Raw genomic sequence first — 13,035 nt, 5'->3', positions numbered from 1 at the left:
TATGAGTGTGCGCGTATTAATATTCGAGTTCTTACCTCAAATGTTCTCGCCTCATCTGTTAAACATGGTGGTGGGGATTTTGAGAAATCTGCCGAGACTTTTTTCCACACCTCCAAATTCAGTTTTGTGAAACCCCTAAATGTGTGTTTTTGTGTCATTGCAGTGACTCAGATGTGGGCCAAAAGAATGGGCACAAAAGAGGATCTGGGTCAGGAAGTGCTTCAGCTTCCTCAGAGGAGAGCTCATCTGAAGAGTCCAGCTCTGATTCTGGTTCAGATTCAGACTCGGGCACAGAACAGAAGAGAAAAACCAAGCCCAGAGCGGTCAAAAAGGTTAGAGACTCATGGCACTTTGATATCTTGTTGCTGTAAACCAATGGCAGTTAATACCCTGTAGCCAACCCTGGAAATTGGCTGTTCAGACCCTGTAACTAATCCCAAACAAGAGACTGTTCAGAGCCTTTAAATATGCCCCTATCAAGATGTTGTTCAGGCTTTAGGCTTACCTCCAACAAGCAGTCATTAAGACCCTGTAACTAACCCCTGGCAAAAAAAAGTTTAGAGCCAGTAATTAACTCCCATCAAGAGGATGTTCAGAACTTAAGACTAATCCCCAACAAGCTGCCATTTAGACCCTGTAACTAACCCCTGAATATTGGTTGTTTACTGCCAGTAGTTGTCCCTGTCAATTGGCTGTTCAGACCCTGTAAGTTACCCCCATCAATCAATCATTAACACCCTGAAACTAACCCCCAACTAACCTCTGACAAGTGGCAGTTTAGAACCTGTAGTCAACCCTGGCAATTCGTACCCAACCCTGGCAATTCAACCCAAGCAATCATTCATACCATAAAACTAAACCCTGTCATGTGGTTATTCAGACTCTGTAACTAACCCCCATCTAGTGGCGGTTTTGACCCTGTAACTAACCCCCATCAAGTGACTGTTTAGACCCTGTAACTAACCATCAAGCTGCTGTTCAGACCCTGTAACTAACCCCCATCAAGAGGCTACTTAGACACTGTAACTAACCCAATTCAAGCAATTATTAGACCCTGTAACTAACCCCCATCAAGCAGCTGGATATACTCAGTTTAGAGCCTGTAGCCAACCCTGTCAATTGGCTGTTTAGAGCTGGTAATTAACTCCCATCAAGAGGATGTTCTGAACTTAAGACTAATCCCCCCCCCCCCAACAAGCTGCCATTTAGACCCTGCAACTGACCCCTGCATATTGGTTGTTTACTGCCTGTAGTTGTCCCTGTAACTAACCCCCATCAAGAGGCTGCTCAGACCCTGTAACTAACCCCATTTAAGCAATCATTAGACCCTGTAACTAACCCCCATCAAGCAGTCATTCAGACCCTTTAACTAACCCTCATCAAGCAGCTGTTCAGACCCTGTAAATAACCCCCACCAAGAGGCTGCTTAGACCCTGTAACTAACCCCCACCAAGAGTCTGCTTAGACCCTGTAACTAACCCCCATCAAGAGTCTGCTTAGACCCTGTAACTAACCCCCATCAAGAGTCTGCTTAGACCCTGTAACTAACCCCAATCAAGAGGCTGTTCAGACCCTGTAAATGACCCCATCACGAGGTTGTTCAGCCGCTGTAAATAACCACAATCAAGAGACTGTTCAGATCTTAAGACTAAGACCCTGTAACTAACCCCCATCAAGAGGCTGTTCAGACCCTGTAACTAACTCCCATCAAGCAGCTGTTTATACTCTTTAAATAACCCCTGCCAATTGGCAGTTTTAAAGCCAATAGCTAACCCTGTCGATTGGCTGTTTAGACCCTGTAACTAACCCCCATCCAGAGGCTGCTTAGACCCTGTAACTAATCCCTATTAAGAGGCTGTTCAGACTCTGTAACTAACCCCCATCAAGGAGCTGTTTATACTGTGTAAATAACCCCTGCCAATTGGCAGTTTTAAAGCCAATAGCTAACCACCATCAATCAGTCGTTCAGTTGTAACTTTTTTTATATTCTTCTTCTTCTTTCTCTCTTTGTCTCTTTTGTCTCATCATCTTATGTCGTCTTATTACTTAATTTCTTTGTCTCTCTTTCTCAGGTGGAGGTTAAGAAGTCGCATGAGGTGTCTCTGTTGGATCTGGATGACTGTAAGTGTTGAGTTGTTAATGAAGGTAGTGTAAGTTCAGTATTTGCGTAGTGTGTATTTGACACATTTAACTTGTGTATCTATGTATATTTGTGTGTGTTTGTGTGTAGTTTCTCCAGCTACAGTGACCACGCCCAAAAGCTCCATTCTATCTCCTAGTCTTCTGTCTGACCTGCAGGGCCTCTCGCTCTCCTCCTCTTCCACCCCTGCCATACAGGTAAGAGAGAGTGTGGGTGTGTGTTTGTGTGTGTTTGTGTGTGTTTGACATTTAGGCTGAATGCATCTCTCTTTCTCATGATGTCCTTCCCCTGAGTTCTATATAGTGTATATTGTGTGTGTGTGTGTGTGTGTGTTAGTTGTCAGTGTGTGTGATTGTTGACCTTTTCCAGTGTGACTGCTTCTTCTACTCCCATGAGAAACATGTCAGAGAGAGATAGAGAGAGCTTCACCGTGTTAAAGAGAGAGAGAGCGAGAGCAGCAGAAAGAAGGGAGTGTGTGTCTGGTGGAGGAATGGAGACGCTGTGCTCATTTCTCCAGCAGTGTTGTCTCTGTTTATCTTCTATCCTGCTTGTTGATGGAAAAACAGGAATTGAAGTTCAGGAATCTTCTCACAAAGCCCACAGTCAGACCTACTGCTGCACACAGGGGCCTGACCAGTATGGACTTGATTTTACTCAACAGTAGATATTTAAAACTACTCTGTTTACCATTGTTTCTTTTGATGGAAAACTATATTTATCATCAACTGCATTGGGAAAAAATATGTTTTCACTTTTTACTGAATATCAGCTGTTGATTAAGCTGTTGCAGACGTACTGTACACTATATTACCAAAAGTATTCACTGAATTTAGGGGGCTACGAATCCAGCAGGCTAAGCACTGCCACTATAATCAGGAGATCACCGGTTCGAATCCTGTTTATGTAGCTTGCTATCGGCTATTGTCACCAGAGAGAGCACAATTGGCCTTGCTCTCTTTTGTTGGGTAGATGGCGCTCTTTCCCCTCATCACTCCTAGGGTGATGTCGATCAGCACAAGGCGTCTGTGAGCTGATGTATCGAAACCATGTCGCTGCACTTTCCCCCCAAGCGTGATGTGATGCTACTTGGCAATGCTGCATCAACAGCAGCTCGAAAAGAGTGGTGGCTGACTTCACATGTATCAAAGAAGGTATGTGCTAGTCTTCACCCTCCTGGTGTCAGGGCATTACATAAAATAATGTTTAAAGTAATGTTTAAAGCTCCTCAACTCATCCCTAAATGGATGGAGCACCATCAATCTAGACAGCACAGTTATACAATTTCTAGAGTGGGGCTTTGTATTACTTAAGCCTGTGCTTGGCATTAGACTCCATGTGGTCTTCTCCAGAGGGTCTTATTTTATTAGCAGAACTTTTTATACTTTTTTTTCTATACCATTTTTTCATTTAGGTCAGCAATAGGTTTGCTAAATAGGTAAAGTAGCCAAATGCATTCATTAGAACATTTGGACACACAGGGGTTGGACAATAAAACTGAAAGTCCTGGTTTTAGACCACAATAATTTATTGTCCCGTCGGACAGTTCTGGTGAAACAGGAGACTTGAGGTGCACATTGAATTCTGCCGTGATTTGGGCCGTGTTTTAAATTTTTTTTTTTGGATACAATCCGGGTTAGCACCCAAATATCCCTTTCAGACAGCTTCTTCTTGCATCCACAGTTAATCCTGTTGGATGTGGTTGGTCTTTCTTGGTGGTATGCTGACATTACCCTGAATACTTTGGCTCTTGATACATCGCAAAGACTTGATGTCTTTGTCACAGATGCGCCAGCAAGACGTGCACCAACAATTTTCTTTTTTCTTCTTTTGAGCTCTGCTTTATCAGTCATTATGTTGTGTGAAATGTAGTATTTTGAGCAAAACTGTGCTCTTACCCTGCTAATTGAACTTTCACACTCTGCTCTTACTGGTGCAATGTGCAATCAATGAAGATTGGCCACCAGGCAGTGTTCAATTTAGCCATGAAACCTCCCACACTAAAATGACAGGTGTTTCAGTTTCATTGTCCAACACCTGTATGTTCATCTTTAAGTTAATATGCTACTTAAATCTACTTTAAGGTTGAAATCAGGTGCAGGTTAAGTTGAAAATGCTGGCATATTCCTTCAACAGCCCTTATTTCCTTACCCTTCTCACAACGGCCAAACCTTTAACATCAATTTATCCAGTAATCCCTCCATAATTCCTGCTCCCGCTCTCCGGACGTCCATCCCGTGCCTGTCCGTCATCTTGGGGTTAGCAGGGTTGCCTGGGTTGCTGTTGGTTCGCTGGGAGGAGAAGGAGGGGTTGGTGGTGGAGATGCACGGGGATGCACGGTTGTCCACGCCGCCGCTTGATTGACAGGCTCGTCAGGACCGGGCTGCCATGCTGCTATAGGCTGTTAGCCACAGATCATTAGAATACTACCCACGAGGCTCGGCGGCGGGGTAATCAGAGCTGAAATAGGGGGTGAGATTGAGGAGAGAGAGTGCGCGCTGATTTAAAGTCAATGCTATGCATAAATACATTACAGGCCTTTATAATCTCGGTCACAGTGGATAAACCTCATCTCGCTCACTCACACAGGCGTGCACACACACACACACACATACACACACACACACACATACATATCACACATTCCCAGAAATAGACAGACACAGGCATACTTACAAATATGCACACACACACTCACGCTTAAAGGTAGGCCTATGCCTGAAACAGCCATGTGTAATCAGCTTCTTACTACATCATACTTACACATGATCCCTTCAGCTGCAGACGATCATTATTCTGGCTGGAAAACTGGAAAAGTAGGACCCCATTCTGACTGGAAAACTGGAAAACTACATTTCACAGCTTTAAGCCTTTTTCTACAGTGAAAACGATGTACATCAAGTTTAAAAAAGAAAAAAAAGATAAAAACAGCAATGCTGCATATTTTCTTTTTATTTCAAGCGCATGCTATAGCTTCCCTAAACAATGCAACACACTGTGCATTTAATCAACACACACTAAGCAAAAAGTGGCAGCCAATCAAGCGCAGCATACTCCTTAACCAAAAAATTCAATTCAATTTGCCTAATCTCATTGTTTTTGGACTGTGGGAGGAACCCACTGAAGTGTATGGAAGAAACCCTTGTAGACACAGGGAGTACATGGCAATTCCACCCAGATAGGGACTTGAACCCGAGACTCCCAATGCTAGCAGTTGAACATGCTATCCACCAAAACACCTTGCTCTGTAATACTCTTTCAGTCACAAATAAAAAAAATATCTGCCTGATCTCCATGTTTTTTGGACTCTAGGAGATAACTTGACTCCCTGGAAGGAACCCTTGTAGACACAGGGAGTACATAGAAATTCCACCCAGATAGGCACTTGAACATGAGATCTCAGTGCTAGTACACCTTGCTCTGTAAAAAAAAAAGTGGACAAGGTGCAGAGAAAAAGAAAGAGTGGAAATGTATGGAGTTTTTAGCTTCATTTGCAGAGCACCAGATGCAAAAAAACAATCAGACTTGGGGTAAAAGTTGTACTACACTTGAATTTCCTCATGCAGTTTGTGCAGATTTCCTAGTAGAGATGTAGAGTGTTAATGGTGCATCCAGTAGCACTCCACACATTTTCAATTTATTATCATTTTATTTCAAATTTTTATCCCATTTTCTCCCCAATTTACAAGGCCAGTTACAATACCCCCTCATTAGGACTCCCCCTGTCTATCACTAGTGATGCTCCAACACCAGGAGGGTGAAGACTAGCACATGCCTCCTCCGACACATGTGAAGTCAGCCTCCGCCTCTTTTAGAACTGCTGCTGATGTGTAGCATTGCTGAGTTGTATCACAGCGCTGTTTTGATACATCAGCTCACAGATGCCTTGTGCTGATCGACATCACCCTTTGTAGTGTGAGTGATGTGGGGAGAGAGTGCCATCTACAATTCACCCACCCAGAGAGAGCAAGGCAAATTGTGCTCTCTCAGGGCTCCGGTAGCCGATAGCAAGCTACATGAACAGGATTCGAACTGGCGAACTCCTGATTATAGTGGCAGAGCTTACACATTTTTCTCACACATTTTTAATCAGAGATAGGTGTTTAATTATTTTGTGTGTGTTTTAGACTGTGTGTGTGTGTGAGAGTGGTTATCAGCAGTGTTTAATTGCTCTCTGAGCGGATTGAGGTGGTGGTGATGGTGGTGGTGATGGGTGTGTGTGGGGGGGGTGGTTGGGTCAGCTGTATGGTCCGGCTCTTTTCTCTCTAATAACATTTTGACATTAGGATCTGTTCAGAAATACAGTGCGGTGGTCCGGCCGGGCGCCGCCTGATAACTTTTCATTCATAATTAGCGGGGGGCGATCGGGGTTGGCTGGGGGAAATTGAACTGTCAGAGCGGGCCGGGAGCGGGTTCGGCGGGGTCCGCGGGGCGTTTGACCCCATCACGCTGAGGGGGGCGCGTCATAATTTGTTCATTTGGTGCCCATCAGCCAGCCAGCGTTGCCACGGTGACCCCACTCCGCTTGGAGCGCGCTCGGTGCAGGCCTCATTATGACTCAGCAGCATGGAAGAAATATAAACCAAGCACACACACACACTCACACACACACACACACTCACCCTCATTCGAAAACCTGTCAGAGACACACATGCATACCTTACACACACCCAAAACTCACACCCAACAGGCACTGAGCACCTTTTTTACCTTTTTTTTTTTTTTCTAACCAAGAGAATATCGTCCAATAATAATGATCCATGAAAAAAAGTATATCCAAAAGAGCAACTTTACAGGAGAGAAAAAAAACCCTTAACTTTCAATGACAGTCAATGTCATAACAATATCGATGTTTTATTCAGGCATTTTTGGAGAAATTCTATTGGTCGATACATTAAAAGATTTTAACACAGTAAAAGAGAGGTTTGTTGAAATAATGTAGTAATCTAAGAATTGACAAAAATGGAGATAGATAGCGTTGAAATGAGCATGTCCAAGTCTTTATTAATGTATTTTTTCACATTTTCTCTAATTTATCCAAATTTATCTGGATTATTTAGCTATTATAAGTAAAATTAGACTTAATAACTTTTGTTCATAGTCCAAAACTTACACTATACTGTATGTTAAAATATTTGTAAACATTGCTGACGCAAATGTGGAAATTCTCACACACACACAGCATTTCTAGTCGCTGTAGTAGAAAAGTATTGTCAATAGAATAGAACTTTCTGGAACAGATAAACCTGGTGAAGCTATTGGCACCATGCCTAATGCCAAGCATGTGCTAGAGGCGTATAAAGCCCCCGCAGCATTGAGCTGTAGAGCTGTGGGACTGCGTTTGATGTGGACGTGATTTCTGCCACAATCGCTGGACAGTTTTAACCAGACTCTGTCGAATCAGAATCATTACCACACACTGCTCTGTCCACTTTGGGTGGTAATGCCTTCTGTAATGTTTTCCTGGTATTCACTGCACTGTTTTTTGCACTCTAAGGCGCACTTTAATTTTCTCAAAATCGGCAGCTTTTTAATTTAGTGTGTCTTATGTATGATTTATGTATGAACCAATCTGCTGTGTTATAAAAGAGTTTTAGTTTGGCACCAGGGCTGGAGTAGCATTGCCCGCTAACCATGATCTCTATCTGTACCTGTAGCTTGCTCCTATCCCTGTTTAGCACTGCTGAAGTGGTTAGCCGCTAATGTTAATGCTCCAGTCTACTGCTGGAGAAATTCGGTAATTTAATCTTACTGCCTTACTGCTTTACTCATCTAAGCTTTACTCACCCAAATAAACAGTTTTCAGGAGAGAAATTTGTAAAAAATTTACATCCAGCATTCATTTGACTTTAAAAGAAAGCCTTTTTATTACAGTTTTGTTTACTTAGCTTAGCGTTACTTAATTTAGTTAGCCATGAGATCTTGTTACAACCTAGTAAATTGTTTTGCAGTGTGAACATCAAGAAACACCTTGAAGTTGTGCAAGTTCAATGTGAGATATTAAAATCCGATACATATCCATAAAATATCCATCCAATAAAATAGTCCAATATGTCCACAAAAGAGTAAATAAAGTTTATAGAATATGCTGGCCAAATAACAACCTTTTTAAGCAAGCTCGTGCTAATTTTCTGTGGTAAGTCTGTATGTCAGCCTAAATTCATTCATAGCTTCAGTGATTTTGACGAGGATGAAACTGAAACTTGTGGGGAAGCGTGAAGCGTTGCTGTGCTGAGGAATGTCAGACAAGGGTTAAGTTTTGAGACTTGAGCCACGTTCCCCTGCTGTGTGAATGTAAACTTAGACTTTTGCGCCACTCATAAGCTTTGAAGCTACAATGTTACCAACATTATAATATAATGTCAACTATTTACAGTTCATTCCGCATCTTGTTTTTGTGTAACATAGAGGGACAATCAAGTCCAGATAATCGGATTATCAGATGTCATCCCTCTAAGAAATATGAAGGGTCAGATTATTAATGTAGTGTTTTTGGTTCTGAACGAAAATCTGTTATTTTCCGAATTCTGTTTTCTGTCCCTTAAAAAAAAACGAACGAAGTGCTTGTGAAATGTGTACTTTTAGGAGTTGTTTGCTAAACGAATAGCCTAAAGTGATTGGCATTCCTTGTTTTGTCTTCAGCTGCGGGTCACATTGACTTTTTTTCGCATGTTGAAATCGATGCTCTCGCGCCTGCTAAGTCTGCGAAAGCCACTCTCAACGCCTTCTCAATTCCGCTCACGGACGGAACAAAAGTGTCACATATACAAATGAATTACATTTTAAGCAGATATAGAAATAGATTTTTAATACACCTCTCTTCATAAACCCCAGTATCTCCTCTCTCTCACTCTCTCTCTTTTGTGCGCTCTCGCGTGCGTGCTCTGTCTCTCTCTGGCGTGAGCTTTTGTGTTCGTCAGCAGGTTTCCAGTGGAGAGCGGAGAGGATGCTGGAATGTGAAGGTGACTACAGCGACTGGCCATCCATCACGCCACTTCCTTCAGGCTCATCCATAATGGAGGCGCTCAATCACACTCCCCCACCCCACACACACACACACACACACACACACTCGCGCACGTACACTCTCGCTCATGTCCGAGCATGTGCGCGTGTGCATGTTTGACAGGATGGTCAAGGTTACTCTCGCGCTCTCCTGTTATTTACTCTTACAGGCCAGAGGAGGCGATCACTTTGTAGGACGTGAGGGCGGGTGGGCGTGGGTGTGTGAGTGTGTGTGTGTGTGTGTTGTATCGGTGGTGATAAGTGCATTGTTGTTCATTGGGATGTTTGGTCCTTGAGGAGAGTGACAGGTGTGGTCGTCATGCTGAGATAAACTGGCCCGGCGCGTTTGTGTGTGTGTGTATGAGTGTGTGTGTGAGTATGAGTGTGTGTGTGTGTGTAACAGACTGAGGTAAATCAGCGCAGTGGAGGTGGTGTTAACATTACGGCTGACTTTATCAACAAAGACTGCCCTGACACTTCCAAATGTCCTGCCATAAATTCACGCTTAGCGCTGCTACTGCAGAGTGTGTGTATGTGTGTGTGTGTGCGCGCGTGCATTCTGAGTTGCAGGGCTTTAGAGAACCAAGTGTAGAGGTCTACGGAATGCAGTAGGGATGCGCTTAATATTCGGCAACAGAAATAGTCTAAAAATCATCAAAAAAAAAAAAAACAACAACCCAGAAATACTAAAAAAATGCCATTTTTGATTATGTTGATCAAATGCCAACCAGTATGGCAGGGGTATGCAATTAAGTTTGGCCCCAGGCCAGATATTTTCCAAGCCGTTATGTGGCGGGCCACGAAAAAAAAACTGTTTTGGAAAAAGAATGTGTAATGGGATGAAGTGCTACAGACTAGTAGCTCTCCAGCCCAGATGGTTGTTGAACCCAATTACAGAACAGCTGATCTCAAAGCAGGTAAACTTAAGAAGAAAGGGAAAAAATTAACAAATAAATAAACACATTTCTCCTCACGCTGGATCGAACCCAGTTCATCAGGGTTGTGGTCCAAAACACTACCGCTGCCCCGGTTAGTGAATTAAGACACGTCTGGGGAAAAAAAACCCTCATAAGAAGATAGGGAGCCCAAGAACGGGCAAAAAAAAATGAGAACAGGCGGAAACTAAAGTCACGTTGAACGCAACAGAGAGACAGGGGAGGGGTGTAAACAAAAGCTCACCAAAGAAGCATTTGATTAACTTTTTTTTTTGTTTTTTGTTTTCAGTTCCAGGCAAAACAATTAGATTGAGTAAATTCCTAGAATGCAGTATTATACTGAACACCCAGTGAAGTAGCACAGCTTTTTTTTACCTTATCTTAGAACTGAGTGGGCGTGGTCTTAATATTCAAATGAGCGTGCTCAGCGTGAGGGTTTTGTAGAAGCAGTTGTAAAAGGCCAGAGAATGCAGTGTGGATGCAACGAATATTTAGTAAACGAAATTTTGTCCTACAATAGAACAAAAAAATGAAAAGGCTGAATAATCTATTGCAAATAATGCTGCAGGGCTTTGAAGAACCATTGGATGCAACAAATAATCGGCAACCAAAGTAATTTTTTCATGGCGTGATCAAATTGCAACCAGCAGGGGAGTGAGGTGCTCTTTGTAAATTAAGCTGTGGTATAAAAAAGTGTTTGTTATTCTTCGGCTTAATGTTGCGTTTTGTTTGTTGTGTTTTTGTTCCAGTCGAAAAAAAAAATATATAAAAAAAATATAAAAATAAAATTGGTGCATTCCTAGAAAGACCAAGTGTATTGACATAATGGATATAGCCCACCTTAAAAAAGTAAATTTGGTGCATTCCTAGAAAGTCCAAGTGTATTGACATAATGGATATAACCCACCTTTAAAAAAACAAAAAAATAAATAAATAAATTTGGTGCATTCCTAGAAAGACCAAGTGTATTGACATAATGGATATAGCCCACCTTAAAAAAAAAAAAAACACTGATTAGGCCTGTCTGGGAGATGAGTGGGTATGGCCCTAATATGCTAATGAGCATGCTTGATTGGCATCTCTGTGAGGAATAAGTACAACAGAAGCAGTGAAGCTGTGAGAAATGTGGGAATTGGGCTTTTTGTTCTATACTATGGCAGGTGGTGCTGGAGACCACTTTTCCAGCTTGGGAATGCGCTGGCATGGCTGTGTGGACAAATGATGGATGGAGGAATGAACAGATGAACAGATGATTGAACAGATAACAGATGAACAGATGATTGAACAAATGGACAGAGAGACAAACAATTAAATGCACATATGAATAGATGGATGAATGAATGGACGTCTTAGCTGGCAAACAAAGACTTTTTTTTTTCTACATTTTTGTGCAAAAAAAATATAATAAAATAATAATTAATAATAAAAACCGATAGCCAATAATTTAAAGACTATATAATTTAAAGACTACTAATCAAGCTAGCAAAGGGCCGATTATTTGAACAGATTAACTCAATATTAATGAACCATTATTTCTAATGAATGATTTTTTTTTATATACGCTGTTTGAGTTGTTGCGTCTGTTGGCCAAAGTGATGTTCTCCTCCATGTTGCTTTGATGTCACAGAAGTGACTACACACGTGACCCATCACGTGTCCACATGACTGCACATACTGTTTCCTTAAAACTATACTACCGCATATGTGCACACAGTGACACTTGATCTACCACTCTAAAGGGCTATTTAGATCATCAAAATCATTTAAAACATTTCTTATCTAACCACCTTCGGACAGCCTGTACCTGTTTTACTTAATCTTATTTATTCCTAACTTTTATTTTTTTTATTTTAGTTATTCTTTTAGTTTTTTATTTCCTTTTTTATTTGTTTCCTTATTATTATTATTATTATTATTATTATTATTATTATTATATTTTTAATAGTTTTATACTATTGCTTTTTAACTTTTGATTTTCTTTTATTATTATTACTATTATTTTTATTATTATTATTGCTTTTATTTTTTTTAGGTCATTTATTTATTTGGATTTTTATTGTATTATGTAAAAGTTAGTTTTAGCTAATTTAAACTAATTTTTGTTGTATTAGTCTAATTTTCTTTTGATCTTAATTTTTATCAATTAAACCGTACTTTATTATAATCATTAATTTTATTATTTTCTATTTTAATCTAATTCTATTTTTATTTTTTATCTATTTTTATATTTTATTTACTGCTATTTTACAATAATTAAATTTAGCTATTATTTTCTCTGTCATGTCAATCCCTGTTTTTGTAAATGCTCGGCTACATTAAAAGTGAGGGTTGCCCTCAATGTACATCCGAGTCAAAGTAAAGGTTGATTGATAGATGGCATTCGAGTTATCTGGGGAGATGATGAAGAGAAGAGATTATTACCAAACATCCTTAATAACACTATAGACCCATTAGGACGCAGTCTAAGCTTTTGTCCCTAATGGCATTTTGTTGCCTTTAAATTAATTTTACGTTTATACTTTAAGTAGTTTTAAAACAGTACTTTTACGCATTTACTTGAGTAAAACGCTTGAGTTGATGCTTCAACTTCTACAGAAGTATTTTAAAATCATAGTATCGTACTTCTACCTGAGTAATGAAAGCCTAAACTATTCATATCTTTGGTTCAGAGGTGTATGATTGGATGACACAGTTGCTTAGTGGTTAGCATGTTTGCCTCCCAGCGCTGGATTCCCAGTCTTGGGTTCAAGTCCTCATTTTCCCATGTTGCCATTTCTCCCTGCTGAATATGTGTATGGATAAGTGTAAATGCTTGTGTGTAAAATGTGAATGTGATATAGCATTTCTAGAAAGGCTTTATATAGTAACTTTGTTAATTCATATATAGTATATAGCCTACATAGCATGCATAATGTATATGGTATGAACATGAAGCTGCTAATTTTTCACATGAGCTTT

General features: G+C 40.7%; 1 protein-coding gene across 2 annotated transcripts in view; it reads left to right on the top strand.

Moving 5' to 3' along the window:
* The window catches only part of ap3b1a (adaptor related protein complex 3 subunit beta 1a), a 93,565-nt gene that overhangs the window by 49,127 nt on the left and 31,403 nt on the right, over window positions 1-13,035 (top strand). For both annotated transcript variants that reach the window (XM_022676194.2, XM_049466390.1), the window contains exons 20-22: window positions 164-332; window positions 2,073-2,121; window positions 2,231-2,337. In XM_022676194.2, the coding sequence (XP_022531915.2) occupies window positions 164-332; window positions 2,073-2,121; window positions 2,231-2,337 (325 nt within the window). The remainder of the gene's footprint in view (window positions 1-163; window positions 333-2,072; window positions 2,122-2,230; window positions 2,338-13,035) is intronic.

This window comes from Astyanax mexicanus, chromosome 17 (genome assembly GCF_023375975.1).
Source record: "Astyanax mexicanus isolate ESR-SI-001 chromosome 17, AstMex3_surface, whole genome shotgun sequence".
Lineage (NCBI taxonomy): Eukaryota > Metazoa > Chordata > Actinopteri > Characiformes > Acestrorhamphidae > Astyanax > Astyanax mexicanus.
The sequence above is the reverse complement of the archived record's forward strand: the minus strand, read 5'-3'. Positions and strand labels throughout refer to the sequence as shown.